Here is a 14,859-nt window from a genome sequence, read left to right as displayed (position 1 = left end):
TGTTTTAAAAAAAGAAAAAAAATATGCACTGTGTTTTGTTTGTGCAGGTGAGAGAGGAGAAGAAAAGAAACGTAAAGAGAGAGAGACTCAAGATGGTTGTTGTTAGTGGTATATTGCTAAACTGGAGAAAAACACGCTTGGTTAAGAGTTTAGGTTTTGGTTTTCATTTTTGAATTTTGTTTCCTTTAAATATAATGGTAATTGTTTATGGTTGTTGTTAGTGGTATATCGCTGAACTGGAGAAAAACACGCTTGGTTAAGTGTTGGGGTTTTGGTTTTCATTTTTGAATTTTTTTTTCCTTTAAATATAATGGTAATTGTTTATTACTTTGCCCTTGAAGTATGGTTGTTAGTGGTATATCGCTGAACTGGAGAAAAACAAAAACACGCTTGGTTAAGTGTTTGGGTTTTGGTTTTCATTTTTGAATTTTTTTCCTTTAAATATAATGGTAATTGTTTACTACTTTGCCCTTGAAGTATGAATTTTTTTCTGTTAGAACATGTTAATAAAAAAGAAATTCTAGTACCAATGCTTGGTTGTTCAAGTGGTAAGGAGCTTGTTCCCCTTAAGCAAGGTCTCGAGTTCGAGCCTTGTGAATGGAGCAGTCAGTATTGGGAGAGCTTCCCCCCTAAATGGGGTCCAACCCGGATCGAGAGGGATTAGTCCTTACCTATGGGTGGGGGATACCTTGGTTTAACCAAAAAGAAATTCTGGTGCCAGGATTCAAACCTGGGAGAAATAAATATTTTTCAAGCATGTGCTACACCTGATTTGTTGTTAAGGATATGTTTTAGTTTTATTTATTAATAAGACCTTAAAATAAGACAAAACTGAAAATCTAACCTTTAGCAAATTAAAATTCCTGTGCCAGGATTCAAACTAGGAGAAATAAAAAATTTCGAAGCATGTGCCATAATAGATTATCTGTCCCACCACATTGCTTGTACTGAGAGAGGTCAATTAACGGTGAATAATAACACCCGTATGGTAAAAGAGGATCTATCAATCAATTTTAACTACTCTACTTGAAGTGATTACTGAGTTATTTTTTTTATTCAAATGATTAGACACGTGCAAAACAGGATAAATGAGCTAGTTCACCATCTTGCAAATAAATTTACCTTCTCGAACATCTTGCAAGTCAATTGACCAAGCCATACCATGTTTGTGCCTCTATATTTGTTTGAATCTGAATTGTGACCAAGAGGGCAGGTCAAAAAAGTACAAATAACCTCTTATTATTAAACCGAGAAAGACCAAAATTTTATTATGGGCTTTATATGGATGGGTTGGGTTAGGATAACCCGTTTACCAAACGGACCCTAATTTCACAAAAACCCTAATGTACCCGATGGCACACTCTCTCCGCTTATATAATGCCCCACCAAGCCCCCAACCTAAAACTCGAGCCAGGCCGCCGAGCTAAACCCTAAGGTCAGCCTCCCCCCCCCCCCCCCCCCCCCCCCCCTTCTCTCTCTCTCAGGGTTTCAGATCTATTTCATAAATATCATTCGACTATTTGGTTTATCTAACTCTGTTTCAATCTTCTGTTTCGATTTTTCAGGAGGAGGAGGTCAGTGAAAATGGCGGTTCCGTTGTTGAAGAAGGCGATCGTGAAGAAGAGGGTCAAGCAATTTAAGAGGCCCCAAAGTGACCGCAAGATCTGCGTCAAGGTATTAACTTTTTTTTTTTTTTTTCACCATTATCGCTATTAGCTCTGTGTTTTGTTTGGCTTGCAATTTGTAAAGTTGGATTTGGTTTTTGGGTGAAAATGATGATAGTGATTGTCGCCCCAGTCTTATTTGCATCCATGAGATGCAAGGTGGTGAATGACTTACTTATATCTGATTCCAATTCCATTCATGTAGAAATTGTTACCAAGTTTTAATTTTTATGCAATGGGGTATATCGGTGATTGTCTTTCTGATCTGGTTTTACAATGGTAATTTTGTTTTGTTTGTCTGGGTTACTGATTTCTTTGGTTGAAAGTGTCAAATTTTTGAGGGGTATGCAACAAGAAGTGATGATTTGTACCCATCTTTTCTGCTGTTGAATGATGAATATTTACATGCACTACCATCTGATCTATGTTGCATACCCTTTTTACTTTCGGAAAACTCTTAATGCTTGCTTGCATCTTGAGATGCAGCGGCACAGCTGGGCGAATAGTTACAATGATGATTTCAATTTTGTCTCTTTATTTGCTTAATTTTTAAAAGTCTTCCTGCAATCCATGATGCAAACCTTAACCTAATGCTGATATTCAAATGATTATTCAGTTAATTATCACCATCTTTCGGCTGAGATTGCAGTTAATAATTTAATATAACCAGTTTATATAGACATTTGCGTTTGCTCTGTTTGTGTCAATTTTATTTGTGGTGTAGTGTTATTGGTTGGGAGCATTCCATTTGCCCATGGTATCTAATGTCCAGACTTTATTTAGTAGCTGGACATTTCGTTTACAGGGCATAGATAGAATCTATACAGGTCTTGCGACACAGTGAGCTTTGTTTCTCAACAGCTCTCTGTTACTTTAACCCTGGATACATTTATTTGGTTATATGACCTTTTTGTTTTATTATTCACTAGGCTGAAACATTTCTGAATAATTGGGTTTCTTTGACAGACCAACTGGAGGAGGCCTAAGGGTATTGACTCTCGTGTACGAAGAAAGTTCAAGGGAGTTACTCTCATGCCCAACATTGGTTATGGTTCTGACAAGAAGACCCGCCATTATCTTCCCAATCATTTCAAGAAGTTTGTTGTGCACAATGTCAAGGAGCTAGAAGTTCTGATGATGCACAATAGGTGAGCTGCTGGGCACACTGTTCTGTACTGTTTCTCTTTTGTTTTGATTCATTTTACATATTTTAGTTCTGACTGTTTCTTTTGCAACCAGGACCTATTGTGCCGAGATTGCACACAATATCTCCACTAGGAAGAGGAAGGAAATTGTTGAGAGAGCCGCGCAGCTTGACGTCGTTGTCACTAACAAGCTTGCTAGGTTGCGTAGCCAAGAGGATGAATGAGCTTCTTTAGCCATGTTTTCTAGTGGTTCATTTATTTTGACCTGAAAAATGAGTTGTAGCCAAATTTTTAATACTCATTATTGAATATTTACTCTTGATTATTACTGTGTTGTGAAATCTTACACAAGGTTTCCACTTTCCAGTGTTTGATTCAACATCGATACTTCTTTGGTTAGCTTTTCTATTTGTTTAGAAAGTAAGTGGGTGGGTTGTGTTTGTGTTAATAATTCTTTAATGTAAATTGGCCAAGACCCCATCGTTGCCAAAGTGACCATAAGCAGCCCAATAGAATCAAGAGCAGAGAGGGGATGGTTCGGCAAAATTTGGATTGAAGCACCTTGACACCGTAAAACCCCAATCAAAATGTCTTCCAAGAAAAATGGCATGAACAAAATGTTGGTAATGGTGTGAAGTATGACTAGATGCCTAGTTCCTATGGCGATGAGTACAACTTGTAATCGCCAAATATGCTTTCCATATATCTCGTAAGTTCAAATCCTTGACAAAAGATTTAAAAAAGAAATTATAAAATTTGAATTAATTCATCACATTATTAGCTGGTTGTAGCATGATCGACCTTGAGTATGGGAGTGAGGAATCTCAAGTATTGGATTATACGACTCCAAGACATGTTAATTGTTGGACGGAATTTTGTATACAACTTTTAGTTTTGGGTATACTGTTCATAAAACCATGTGGGCATGTTTGTTTGATTGTTTCACAAAACAACCATGATCCACCTTAATTTTTTATATAGTCTTGCACTCCTCTAACTTGGCTTATGCTATATTAATACTTGATCCATGTTTGTGCTCCAATATAATTAAGGACTACAATAGAAGAAAGAAGAGGCCAGTGAGAACCAGTGAGAGAGAACAATCTAACGAGAATAGGTTTCAGCGTCTATAACATCTGCATTCATGGAATTATGATTTTTGGCGTCGCTCTTGTAGAAGGTGTTGAATCTGTTTCGGAGACTGCAGAGTCTCATTTATCACATTCCTTGTTGCTTCCAAACACAGGCTGGCTCATGTTATCTTACCCAATTCCGTCCAATCTCTTCAACCAACACACCCTGAAGGAACTCTTACAACATTAATATACCTATCAAAGTAGCACAGCAGCATCGGTTGTGGTTTAAAACAAAACATGATGAGTTGATGGTTTTTCCTTAAAAAGAGAAGGGGTCACAGCATGGATAAAGACATACCAATCAAAGATATATTTTCTAAAACTAAACTTTTTATATACAAGAGTCTAAATGAGGTTGCTTATTCTGTCAATGTAGAGAAAGATGTTAAACATAACAATTTATCGTACAGCAAGTACCGAAAATAACATAGTTATCACAATTTAGACAACTGTAATTCTTTTGGATATTTGAGCTACATATAAAGAAAATCTCAAACTTAGGGATTCAGTGGTTTATGAACATTTTATATACAGATACACATATAATTAAAAATTAGGTGGACTGGGTTAATGGTACCTACATCAGACACAAACCATTCATATACAATCACAAAAACATATGCCCCCAGAGAAGGATTATGTCTTGAGTCTTTTGAAAAATGATTCTTTACCACTTGGACCTTTCTCTACCTCTTCCTCGTCACAATATTCACGACTCCGCTTCAAGATGTTGGCTGTTCCATTGAGGAGCTTTTTCAAATCTTGCTTGTACAACAATCGGGCACCACACCTTACCACACTATTCGAGGAATTCGAACAAAACCAATGATAAGACGCATTGAATAAGAAGTCAATATGGCAGCTTGTGGTATCCTGAATTTTACAAGAAGACATAAAAAACACCCAAAGATGATCCTCCCTCATATGCCTTGGGGATAAATTCTGAGACGGCTGAGAGTGTGTATCAATTCCTGACGATGAACATTTAACTGTCAACTCCTCAAGAATGGCAGGATCTTTCGGATCGGCAAAAACTACACAAAACACAATCCTCATCCACTCTGGTCTGCATGATTCCCTATCCGGAGGTAGCTCCACCGTTAATGTATCTCCCTCGCGTTGAATATCGAACCACTCTGAAATTTTACTTCCAGGACTTACTATTTTAAATGACCGGAATGAGTGAGAGATTTCCTATACCAAATGGGAACAATTATACATGTTCAATAAGGAGGGAGGGGGGGGGGGGGGGGGGGGGGGGGAGAGAGAGAGAGAACCAAAAGACATGCAGAAATGACTGATGGAGCATACCTGAGCTGCCAACCTCCTTAGCAATGAAAATATTCCATTATTCAAGCCTTCATTGTCAAGCAATTCACTGTTGTTAAACGAAAGTTCCCCAAATCGGTGAATCCGCCCTGCTGTGATGGTTCTGACAACATCTTCAAGGAATCACAATCGTCTGCCCATACTTGTAATTCCCTATTCGATGGGAGATCCGGCAATTGTTGAAGCCTTTTGCACATCTTCAAATCAATGAACTGAAGCTTAGAAAGATATTTAATGCTTGCAGGAAGACTAACGAAATTATTTCCACCAAGATACAACTTTGATAGAGACGGGAAGCGGTAGCCAATATCATCGGGAATAACTCCTTGACAAAGATTACAATCAGTTAGATTTAACGACTGCAAAGAAGGTGAAGCCCTTGGAGATGGCAACGCCATGCACAAAGGCTCTGGACTCTTTCTTCTAAATAAGTCCTTAAAGACCATGTGAATTGAAGCTTCCTTTTCATAGACGTTCCACCAATAATTTGTCGCAAGGGTGGCGGCTTCAAACACTCTGGAGACTTTAGTTTTGGGCAACTATTCATATGCAGTTCTCTAAGAGACTTCAGTTTAAAAATTAGGGTACCCGGAAAACTTTGGAGACTTTTGCTATCACCTATATCCAGATAAGTAAGGCCAACCAGATGTTCAATTGATGAAGGTAGTTCCTCAGTAGCGGTCCCAGGTATGTGAAATATTGACAAATTTTTCATCCCTACTCCAAATTCTGGAATCTTTAATTTTGAGCAACCGCGAAGGTTGAAAAACTTGAGAGAATCCATTTCTATTTTACTTGGGAAGCTCTTAATATTTTTACATTGATCAACTGTCAACTTTCTAAGCCTTTTGTTGACTGAAATGGATGGATGGATCTCAAATAAACCGTCACAATATTCAAGATTCGGAATACCTGTGAAATCTGGGGTCTTCCTCAAGTTTTTGGAGTCACTAAGATCCATATATTTCAAGTTAGGCAAGTCCTGTACAATGCATAGAAGAAATAATTACGTTTGGAAAACCTAAAATTCTATTTAGAAGTAGAAAAAATTATCAGCAATGTTACCTGTTTTCCATCCCAAAGCCGGACAAGTTTTCTTCTTTTCATCTTAAGTTCAACAAGTAAATTTGGTTGGAAACTTGCTGGAAGGTATTTGGAAGGATACCGATTCCATTTGAGAATTCTCAAGGAACTTGGGTGGAATTTGGGGCCTGAATTAATTATTAAATTATCAAATTCAAGAAACATTAACTAATGTATCTTAGAGAAGCATTCACAATTCCAGCTTGAATTTGCCTCTTCTAAACTAGGTAGACATAAGGAAATGCCTTTGATTGCTTCTGTTCCCTGATATTAATTCAAAATAAAGGAAATGTTAATTCTACACAAGTCTAATCTTTACTACTATAAATGGAGGCCCTCTTTTGGTGTCAAAAGGCTTCACTAAATTTTGAAGTACCTATAATACCCTTCGATAACATAATTATCAAATTAAGTTAATAAAATATAAATAAATAAAAGTGTAAAAGTGTAATTAGCCAAACATCTAAAAAATAAATAACATCTATTCTTTTAGATCAACTAATTTTCCATTAACATCATAATATCACCCGCGAGAAAGCACATTGCTAGTATATATTATGCTAAAACAAATGTATTTTTTAATTTTAAATTTAGGGTTTTTTACAGTACCGCAAGGGAATTGGCAAAAAATAGGCCTGCTATTGGTAATAAATGGGATGAGATTGTAGGTATTGGTAATTTGCTATAGTAATTATACTAGTACACAAAGGTTGTAGAGATTATTAAAAAAAAAAAATAGTAATTACTGATTAGAAATTACAGTCATAAAAAAACGACAAGAAAACACTTGTTGCCTACAAAAACAATCCGGCGTTTGATATTTGGCCATTTGGGTTATGGGTTGTTTTTTTCCGGCTTAAAAAGCCATGCTCAGAGTTCCCGCCAGTTTTCGAAACCTTAGAGCATCCCATTTTTCACTCTCATCCTCTGTTTCAGGTTCTAATTTCCACAACAATCTCACAGAGCTCTCCGAATGCTTGGTGGGTTTCATGAATTACACCAAACTGAGTGCCCCATCTTACAAGTCACTCCTCTCCGATCACCTCAAAAACCACAGACTAGATGAAGCTATCCTGGTTTTCAATCGAATCCCTTTTCCTGGTGTTGATACATACACCAAATTGATAACGGGGCTTTCGCGAAGGCACAGGCTTGATGATGCCCTGAAGCTGTTCTACGAAATGCCTGAGAGAGATGTGGTCTCTTGGAATGCGATGATCAAAGGGTGTTTGGATTGCGGGGATTTGGGCAAGGCTAAGGAGCTGTTTGATGGTATGCCGGAAAAGAGTGTCGTATCGTGGACGACGATGATGAATGGGCACTTGCAGGTTGGTGAAGTCGAGATGGCAGAGTGCTTGTTTCGGAAAATGCCCGCGAGGGATGTGGCTGCGTGGAACTCGATGATCCATGGATATTTTAGCTATGGAAGAGTGGGAGATGCTAAGAAGTTGTTTGAGGTGATGCCTGGGAAGAATGCCATTTCGTGGACTTCGATGATTGCTGGGCTTGACCAGAATGGGAGGAGTGAGGAAGCTTTGGTTGTTTTCGGGGAGATGGTGGCGTCTGGTGTACAACCCACTTTGACCACATTTGGGTGTGTGGTGACAGCTTGTGCAAATTTGGGGAGTTTAGATTTAGGTGTTCTGGTTCATGGTCAGATTGTCAAGTTAGGGTACTGCTTTGATGAGTTCTTGGCTGCTTCACTTATAACACTTTATGCAAACTGCAAGCAAATTGAGAATTCTCACAAGGTGTTCAAGGAGAGTGGGCATAAAAATGTGGTGGTATGGACGGCTCTTTTAACAGGATGTGGATTAAATTCTAAACACGAAGATGCATTAATGGTTTTCAGGGATATGATGGTCTCAGGAGTCATCCCTAATCAATCTTCTTTCACTAGTGCTTTGAATTCATGTTTGGGATTGGAAGATCTGCGTAGGGGAAAGGAGATTCATGCCGCAACTGTTAAGCTGGGTTTTGAAACTGATGCCTTTGTGGGTAATTCTCTTATTGTCTTGTATGCCAAATGTGGAAGTATAAATGATGGAGTGGCTATATTTAAGAGAATTGGTGAGAAGAACATTGTCTCATGGAATTCAACCGTCATTGGATGCGCACAACACGGTTGTGGCAAGTGGGCTTTGGCTCTCTTCAACCAAATGTTACGAGCAGGTGTAGACCCTGATGAAATTACATTCACTGGGTTGCTCTCTGCATGTAGCCATTCTGGGATGTTGCAGAAAGCAAGAGGCTTTTTCAAAGTTTTGTCTCAGACTAAATGTATTGAGGTCAAAATTGAGCACTATACATGTATGGTGGATGTCTTGGGACGATTTGGTGAATTGGAAGAAGCGGAGGAGATGATTAGAAACATGCCTGTTCAAGAAACTAAGATGGCATGGCTAACTTTACTTGGTGCTTGTAGGATGCATTCCAATTTGGATGTGGCTGAAAGAGCAGCAAAGAGCATTTTTGATATAGAACCGAACTGTAGTGCTGCTTATATTTTATTGTCCAATATATATGCTTCTGCAAATAGATGGAGTGACGTAAGCAGAATTCGAGAGAGGATGAAGTCTGGTGGAACTGTAAAACAACCCGGTTCCAGTTGGTTTACTCTGTAGGATTAGCAAGCAAATTTTATCTAAAGTTACATTTGAAGTGGCTGAGTTTCTTGTTGATGGTACTGTAGTCAGTCTTCAGAAACAGGTTCTTTCCGCAATCTTAAAGGAGAATATTTCACAGGTTTGGAATGAGCACGAAGGAACTCTTTTCATTAGAAAATGCCTGTCTAATAAAAAGGTTCTTCTCGTTGTTGATGATGTTGATCGTTGTGACCATCTCAAAACATTGGCTGGAAATAAATCTTGGTTTGGTGAGGGAAGCAGAATCATTGTTACAACTAGAGATGAACGTGTGCTCATTGAGAATGATATAGAAATATCATTTGAGCTAGCGCGGCTGATTGAGAGTAAAGCTCTTGAGCTCTTTTGTCAGAATGCCTTCAAAAAAGATCTGCCCAGAGAAGGCTTTTCAGAGCTATCTAAGAGTTTCTTAGATTATGCTGAAGGGCTTCCATTAGCTCTTAAAGTTCAGGGAGGTTTTTTGTATAAGAGAGATCTAGAGGCATGGAATAGTGCATTGGAGTCATTAAAGAGAATTCCTAATCCGACAATATTTGAGAAGCTCAAACTAAGTTATGAGACGCTAAATGATTTGCAGAAGAACATTTTCCTGGACATTGCATTCTTCTACAAGGGGGTGGAGAAGAGGCGAGTTATTGAACTGCTAGAATGTTATGGATTTAATGTTCTTATTGTGATAGATGTTCTCATCGAGAAATCTCTCTTAACTATGGAGTTGTGCAACAATGTTGGGATGCATGGTTTGATACAAGAAATGGCATGGGAAATTGTTCGTCAGAACTCTCGAGAAGAGCCTGGTCTTCGCAGCCCAACGTAATGACATCTTTCATGTATTCACGAGAAAAACGGTGAGAATAACCAGTTCTAGCTTCCGAAAACGGAACATGCAGAAAAAATCAATCAAAAAACTCCCAAGAACAACATGCAAACCTAATAAATCCGTAAACAAACCAAATTCTCTCCTAATCGAAAATATACCTCTTCTTTAAAGTCATGGTCGTTCTCGGCCGGCGCGGCCTCGTCATCGGAGCCGCAAGAGTTGTCCTAGTCGTTGATCGGCTCCTCCTCCTCGGAATTGGATAGGGCTTCGCCGGAAGAGACTTGGGGCTTCGTTTTGGGGGTCAGTATACTACTGACACTCAGCAGTTCCTCTTCGTCGCCGGAGTCACCGCCTGCTTCGCTGCCTGACTTCGCCGCCAAGCTTCGCCGGAGTCCGAGATGTCGATTTAGTGAGGATTTTGGATTTAGGACGGTTTCAATTTGAAACTGCTTTGATTTTGGGAGAAATAGCTCAGGTGAGTCTCAGTGGCATCCTTCGTAATTTTCATAATATTTGAGTGTTTTTTTATTTACAATGGGCTAACGGGCCGTTACGATTGTAGGCCGCACGGGTTATTGGATTTGTAGTTTGCTAGTGGTAAATATATGTAGTTATTTGTAGTTATTGGTAAAAAACCCTAATTACTATTACTGAGCAAGTTACCATCTGACAAATAATGAGGCCAATTTTTTAAACGCATTTTTCCTCGGGCTGCTGATAATCAAGAATCACAAGGAGACGATCATGAAGATATTTGAGGTGAGCTTCGTGTGTTTGCATATATATGTAACATGTATGTTCCCAAAATTAGTTACCCATCTTTTCTTTTCCGTCAGCTCAAGTTTTAATGTTTGGTTTTATTGGTTTTTGCTGTAGGATTGGGTGAAGCCGTGAAGGTTTGATAGCATAGAAGCTGACTTCGAGGCCATGCAGCTAGCCCTTATTGGTTTGCTCTCTACTCCCGGTGTTTCTGGGTTTGGGTTTGACAGTGTACACTAAGCTTTGTTGCATGTGGCTCTAGATTACCTTCCGGTTTTGCATTTACCTATGGTTTATTAGTTATTAGTACGTAGTGCGGTAGTGACATGGAATAATTGGTCCATGTATAAATTAAACCTATGCTCTATTCCATGATGTGGTGCTGGTTCATAGTTTTGAAGATGATTTGGTTGATGCAGGTATAGTTGTATAAGATTCACTTCTAGTTTTGAAGATAACTAGTTTGGTTGAATTGGCTCGATACATATTGTTTGATTACTCGGCTACAGTTCTTTACTTCTTTTAGCCTGTTCGGCTGAAGAAATCCATCAAGCAAATGGCTATGGTAATTAATCAACTTCATGTTCACGTAAAACCTAATCTCTTTCACTCCCATCTCCACCACCATGCCACTTGATCAGTATTAGATAAAAACCTAAACCTCATTCTTATCCACCCCGGCCTTCTCCCAAACTCGAGGCAGACCTTGCAGATTCAATTCTACCCATATAGTCCTAAATTTCTACACTATTTCAATCCTACCCACATATTATTCTAAATTTCTGCACTACTTTCATACTTGGATCCTTGTATATAATCTCAAAGGATAAAGGCACTTCTTACCCAATTGCATTAGAAACCCTTATCTTCGTTCAATACTCCATTAGAAGCCTTATTGGCTGCTTGCAATTATAATTGGGCAGGACTACTGGATGAGAAGAACTACAAACAGTAACTAATTTCAGTAAAAGGTCAGTAACAATTGTAAATATTTTGTTCAATAGGCATAGGAGAAAGTCCGAGAAACATGGTGATTTCCTGTAGTTGCTTGAATATCATAAAAACATGTCTTGCACTTGCTACTACGGTTATGACAGCTGCAATACTTTCTTTTTATATAGCTCTTTGTTGATTGATCTTTCCATGCGAAGTGAGGAGTCGAATAGGATTTCCTTCTGTCCAACATATTTCCAAGTTTCATTGGCCCGGTAAGAACATAAAGAGGCCATATATAGGGCCGGGGCTCTTCTTAATGAAAAGTTAATCATACATGCATTTGAGGACGACCCTATTTGAAGAAACATGAAGTTTTTAAAACACTGAATGTGTTATATATAGCTCTGGATGAAAACACAACAAGTAAACAAATGCATATACACCTTCAGTTCTCCAGTTCCCAATGAACAATTGGAGACGGCCTACATCCAGATGCAGATCCAAAGCCTTACTTAGATAATTACATTACAATATGTGTAAAACCGTCGGGCTTTCTGTTTCTTTGTATATGGTCTGTAAGACTGGCTACTCGAATTGTTTCTTTAGCAGGAATGAATAAGACTGGCTCATATGGTCTGCTTATATATTACTTGGATAATCACGTTACAATATGTTTCCGGCTATAATTGATTCCTAATTCTTATAACTGGAAATTCAAATGATGAGCTATTAAAGAGAGTAGAGTAGAAAAATATAAATAAGGAGAAGAGAGGAGTAACTAACTCTCTTTATTGTGCATAGAGAACATGAAAATGAAGAGTGTTGAAGTGGTTTTGGGTCAACGAAGTCAAGGTGACAAGCATGGGAGAGAATAAAAAATATATGATGGATTAATCTTGCCATAATCTTGTAGGATTCTTCTATGACTCTCCTTGATAATTGAAGCATCATAAACCTTCCAAAAACGCACAGTAAAGCCGTCTAAAAAGGATTCTCGGCCAAGTTACCCTTATTTGACTAGGATTTATTTTCAGCTTTTGAAGCTTTATTCTTGGACTAGGTTTGACTTGCTATTGACACGTTTCTGGATGGTTCTCGACTCGTACATACTCTTGACATCTTTTCTTCTAGAATAATCAACAACCATCGAGAAAGACTCCAAGTAAGTCACCCGAAAAGATCTCTCAAAAAGCTTAGTGAAAAGCTAACAGTTTCTGACTTCTCCAGAAGCCTACTTTGAGCATTAATTCCCGTTGCCTTGATGACATTTTGGACCATTTCTTGGGCTCACGGTGTATTAAAAAAATCATGTCTTTAAGGAATGTCATCCCTTTCTGCAAGAGTCCACTTGAAAGGTTGCAAGAAAAGCTCTCCATTCTCGATACGCTTATTCTGAACTGCAGTTTTCTGCTTTGCAGCACATGTTTTGCACAACGATTTTCGTGGACTTCCCTTGTAATTTTCTGCCAAAGGAATGATTAAACTGCATCCTTAGCATGTCTACTTTATGGTTAATGCCTTAGTTGTTCCATTTAAACCTCTATTTTTCTGGGATTGCTTCATAAAATACTTGTGCCACCAAAAGTGGTGGTGTATGTTCTTCACCGAAATTAATTAAATACTGCAAGCTATACTTCAAGAACCCTAATTAACTTACTTAGGCAAAAACTTAAATGTAGATTGAATTATTTATTATTTGGAACTAGAGAATATAGGCATAGGCCCGGTCAGCCTGGATAAATGAAGGCTATCCAACCCAGCCCCAAAAAGCCCCCAAGGCCTAGTTTATATAAATTTCGTGGACCTCGAAATTTATAATTAAGCTCGGCTCGGCCCTTTGGCGACCTCTAATTTGGGCAAAAAACAAAAAATGGAAGGTGATTATCCATTTACAGAGTTTGCCGCTGTTTCGGAATTTTGATATTGCTATATACGGGTGATCGAGAGAGAAATGGGGCAGCACATCATTATTAATTGTGAAAAAAAATCTAAAACTTAAATGTTTTCAAGTCGAAGCTTTGTCGGTTCTACAAAATTCAATTTACAATTTACACAAAGTTAGTAAAACGATTCATGTAACCGAAGTCAAATTTGTAGACACCAATTTTAAGATAGTTTATAAATACTGTAGAATATTCTGTAAATATTTTCTTTCCTTGTACATATAGATTTAGTCCTTCTGTATAATAGTAGGAGATCGTTTCCTATTAGGATTACCTTTGTATCACTTTATAAACCCTATTCTTTGGGTGAATATTATTGAAGCATTCTAAACACATTGAATTCTTATTTGCTACTTGGTATCAAAGCAGGCTCGATTCCTGCACCGTATTCCGCTGAAACCCGAAACCTGAATCTTCGAACCACGTACCCGAAAATTGTCACAGCCAACTTTGAAAAGCATAGCAACGTCACATCAGTCTTGCACATCACATGGGGAAAGGCATCTTTCTTTGCATAATTGTTTAGGCTGAGTTGACAAGCCGAGAAGCACCTGCTGCCCTAGACAAGCCCCCTAGCTGCCTACTGTAGCGGACAAGCCTGTTGTAGCCAACAAGCTCTCTGCTGCACTGCTACAGTACTCTTTCTTGATCCCGTACAGTACCCTATTTTCTTGATCCCGCACAGTACCCTATTTCTTCTAAATGGTGGACGACGTTGCCACCCTTGCACTCCACAACATGCCTCTAATTATCAATCATTATCATACCACCGCTCAAGATAACTCAGCGTTTCCAACTGACATTGCCTTGAATGAATCCAACTACACCATATGGGCACCTCTTATGAAGATGAGGATTGGAGCACGAGGAAAGGTTGGCTACCTCACTGGAGCTAAAGCTGCACCAAATGTAGATTCAGCTGAATTTGAAGTTTGGACCACAGAGAATGAAAAAGTGAAGAGTTGGTTAATTGATTCTATGGAGCCATCACTCATGAATCGGTATATCCGACTCCCAACAGCCAAAGATGTATGGGAAGCTGTTGAGAAGACTTTTTATGATGATTCTGATGAAACCAGGATTTTTGAATTAAACAAGAAGTATTTTGGAGCAAAACAGAATGGCCGGACTCTTCCGACCTGTTACAATGAATTGGTGGGAATGTTTCAGGAAATCGATCAGCGTATGGCCTCTCAGAACAATACAGTGGCTGCAGTTGTTCAAGAAACCACTGTCATGGCACGAATGCGAGTTCACATGTTTCTTAGTGGACTCAATTCAGAGTATGATCAAGTCCGTGGTGAGATTCTGTGCAAAGACCCGAAATTTGACTTGGAGCAAAGTTATGCATATGTTTGGAAAGTGCATTCTGAAAGGCAGGCAATGGGACACGCCTCTG

General features: G+C 38.7%; 2 protein-coding genes, 3 non-coding genes and 1 pseudogene across 5 annotated transcripts; 5 read left to right on the top strand and 1 right to left on the bottom strand.

Annotated features, from left to right (window-relative positions):
* The first annotated feature begins 1,386 nt into the window (after positions 1-1,386).
* Positions 1,387-3,208, top strand: LOC112201746 (60S ribosomal protein L32-1). The gene is made up of 4 exons (XM_024342662.2): positions 1,387-1,435; positions 1,566-1,674; positions 2,631-2,812; positions 2,904-3,208. The coding sequence occupies exons 2-4, from the start codon at positions 1,585-1,587 to the stop codon at positions 3,031-3,033; spliced, it is 402 nt and encodes a 133-aa protein (XP_024198430.1). The 5' UTR covers positions 1,387-1,435; positions 1,566-1,584; the 3' UTR covers positions 3,034-3,208.
* On the top strand, positions 1,769-1,852 carry LOC112168560. Its single transcript, XR_002924321.1, has one exon. It is a non-coding gene; the product is annotated as a small nucleolar RNA U31b (small nucleolar RNA).
* Positions 2,016-2,091, top strand: LOC112168538. The gene has a single exon (XR_002924299.1). It is a non-coding gene; the product is annotated as a small nucleolar RNA Z195/SNORD33/SNORD32 family (small nucleolar RNA).
* On the top strand, positions 2,227-2,312 carry LOC112168539. Its single transcript, XR_002924300.1, has one exon. It is a non-coding gene; the product is annotated as a small nucleolar RNA Z196/R39/R59 family (small nucleolar RNA).
* Positions 3,209-4,451: 1,243 nt separating the features above from the next.
* LOC112203064 lies at positions 4,452-7,123 on the bottom strand (annotated as a pseudogene).
* Positions 7,124-7,150: 27 nt separating this feature from the next.
* LOC112166792 (pentatricopeptide repeat-containing protein At5g46460, mitochondrial) lies at positions 7,151-10,965 on the top strand. Its single transcript, XM_024303696.2, has 2 exons — positions 7,151-10,581; positions 10,699-10,965. Exon 1 carries the CDS (start codon positions 7,224-7,226, stop codon positions 8,979-8,981), a length of 1,758 nt encoding a protein of 585 aa, XP_024159464.1. The 5' UTR covers positions 7,151-7,223; the 3' UTR covers positions 8,982-10,581; positions 10,699-10,965.
* Positions 10,966-14,859: the final 3,894 nt, after the last annotated feature.

Source organism: Rosa chinensis, chromosome 5, assembly GCF_002994745.2.
Source record: "Rosa chinensis cultivar Old Blush chromosome 5, RchiOBHm-V2, whole genome shotgun sequence".
NCBI classification, from domain to species: Eukaryota; Viridiplantae; Streptophyta; class Magnoliopsida; order Rosales; family Rosaceae; genus Rosa; species Rosa chinensis.
Note: the sequence above shows the minus strand (reverse complement) of the source record. Positions and strands in the feature narration are given on the sequence as shown.

Excerpts from the sequence above, each read along its gene's own strand:
- LOC112201746 (XM_024342662.2), top strand. The coding sequence starts at position 1,585 with ATGGCGGTTCCGTTGTTGAAGAAGGCGATCGTGAAGAAGAGGGTCAAG. Across the intron at positions 1,675-2,630 it reads ACCGCAAGATCTGCGTCAAG|ACCAACTGGAGGAGGCCTAA; the intron begins GTATTAACTTTT and ends TTTCTTTGACAG. Across the intron at positions 2,813-2,903 it reads GTTCTGATGATGCACAATAG|GACCTATTGTGCCGAGATTG; the intron begins GTGAGCTGCTGG and ends TTTTGCAACCAG.
- LOC112166792 (XM_024303696.2), top strand. The coding sequence starts at position 7,224 with ATGCTCAGAGTTCCCGCCAGTTTTCGAAACCTTAGAGCATCCCATTTT.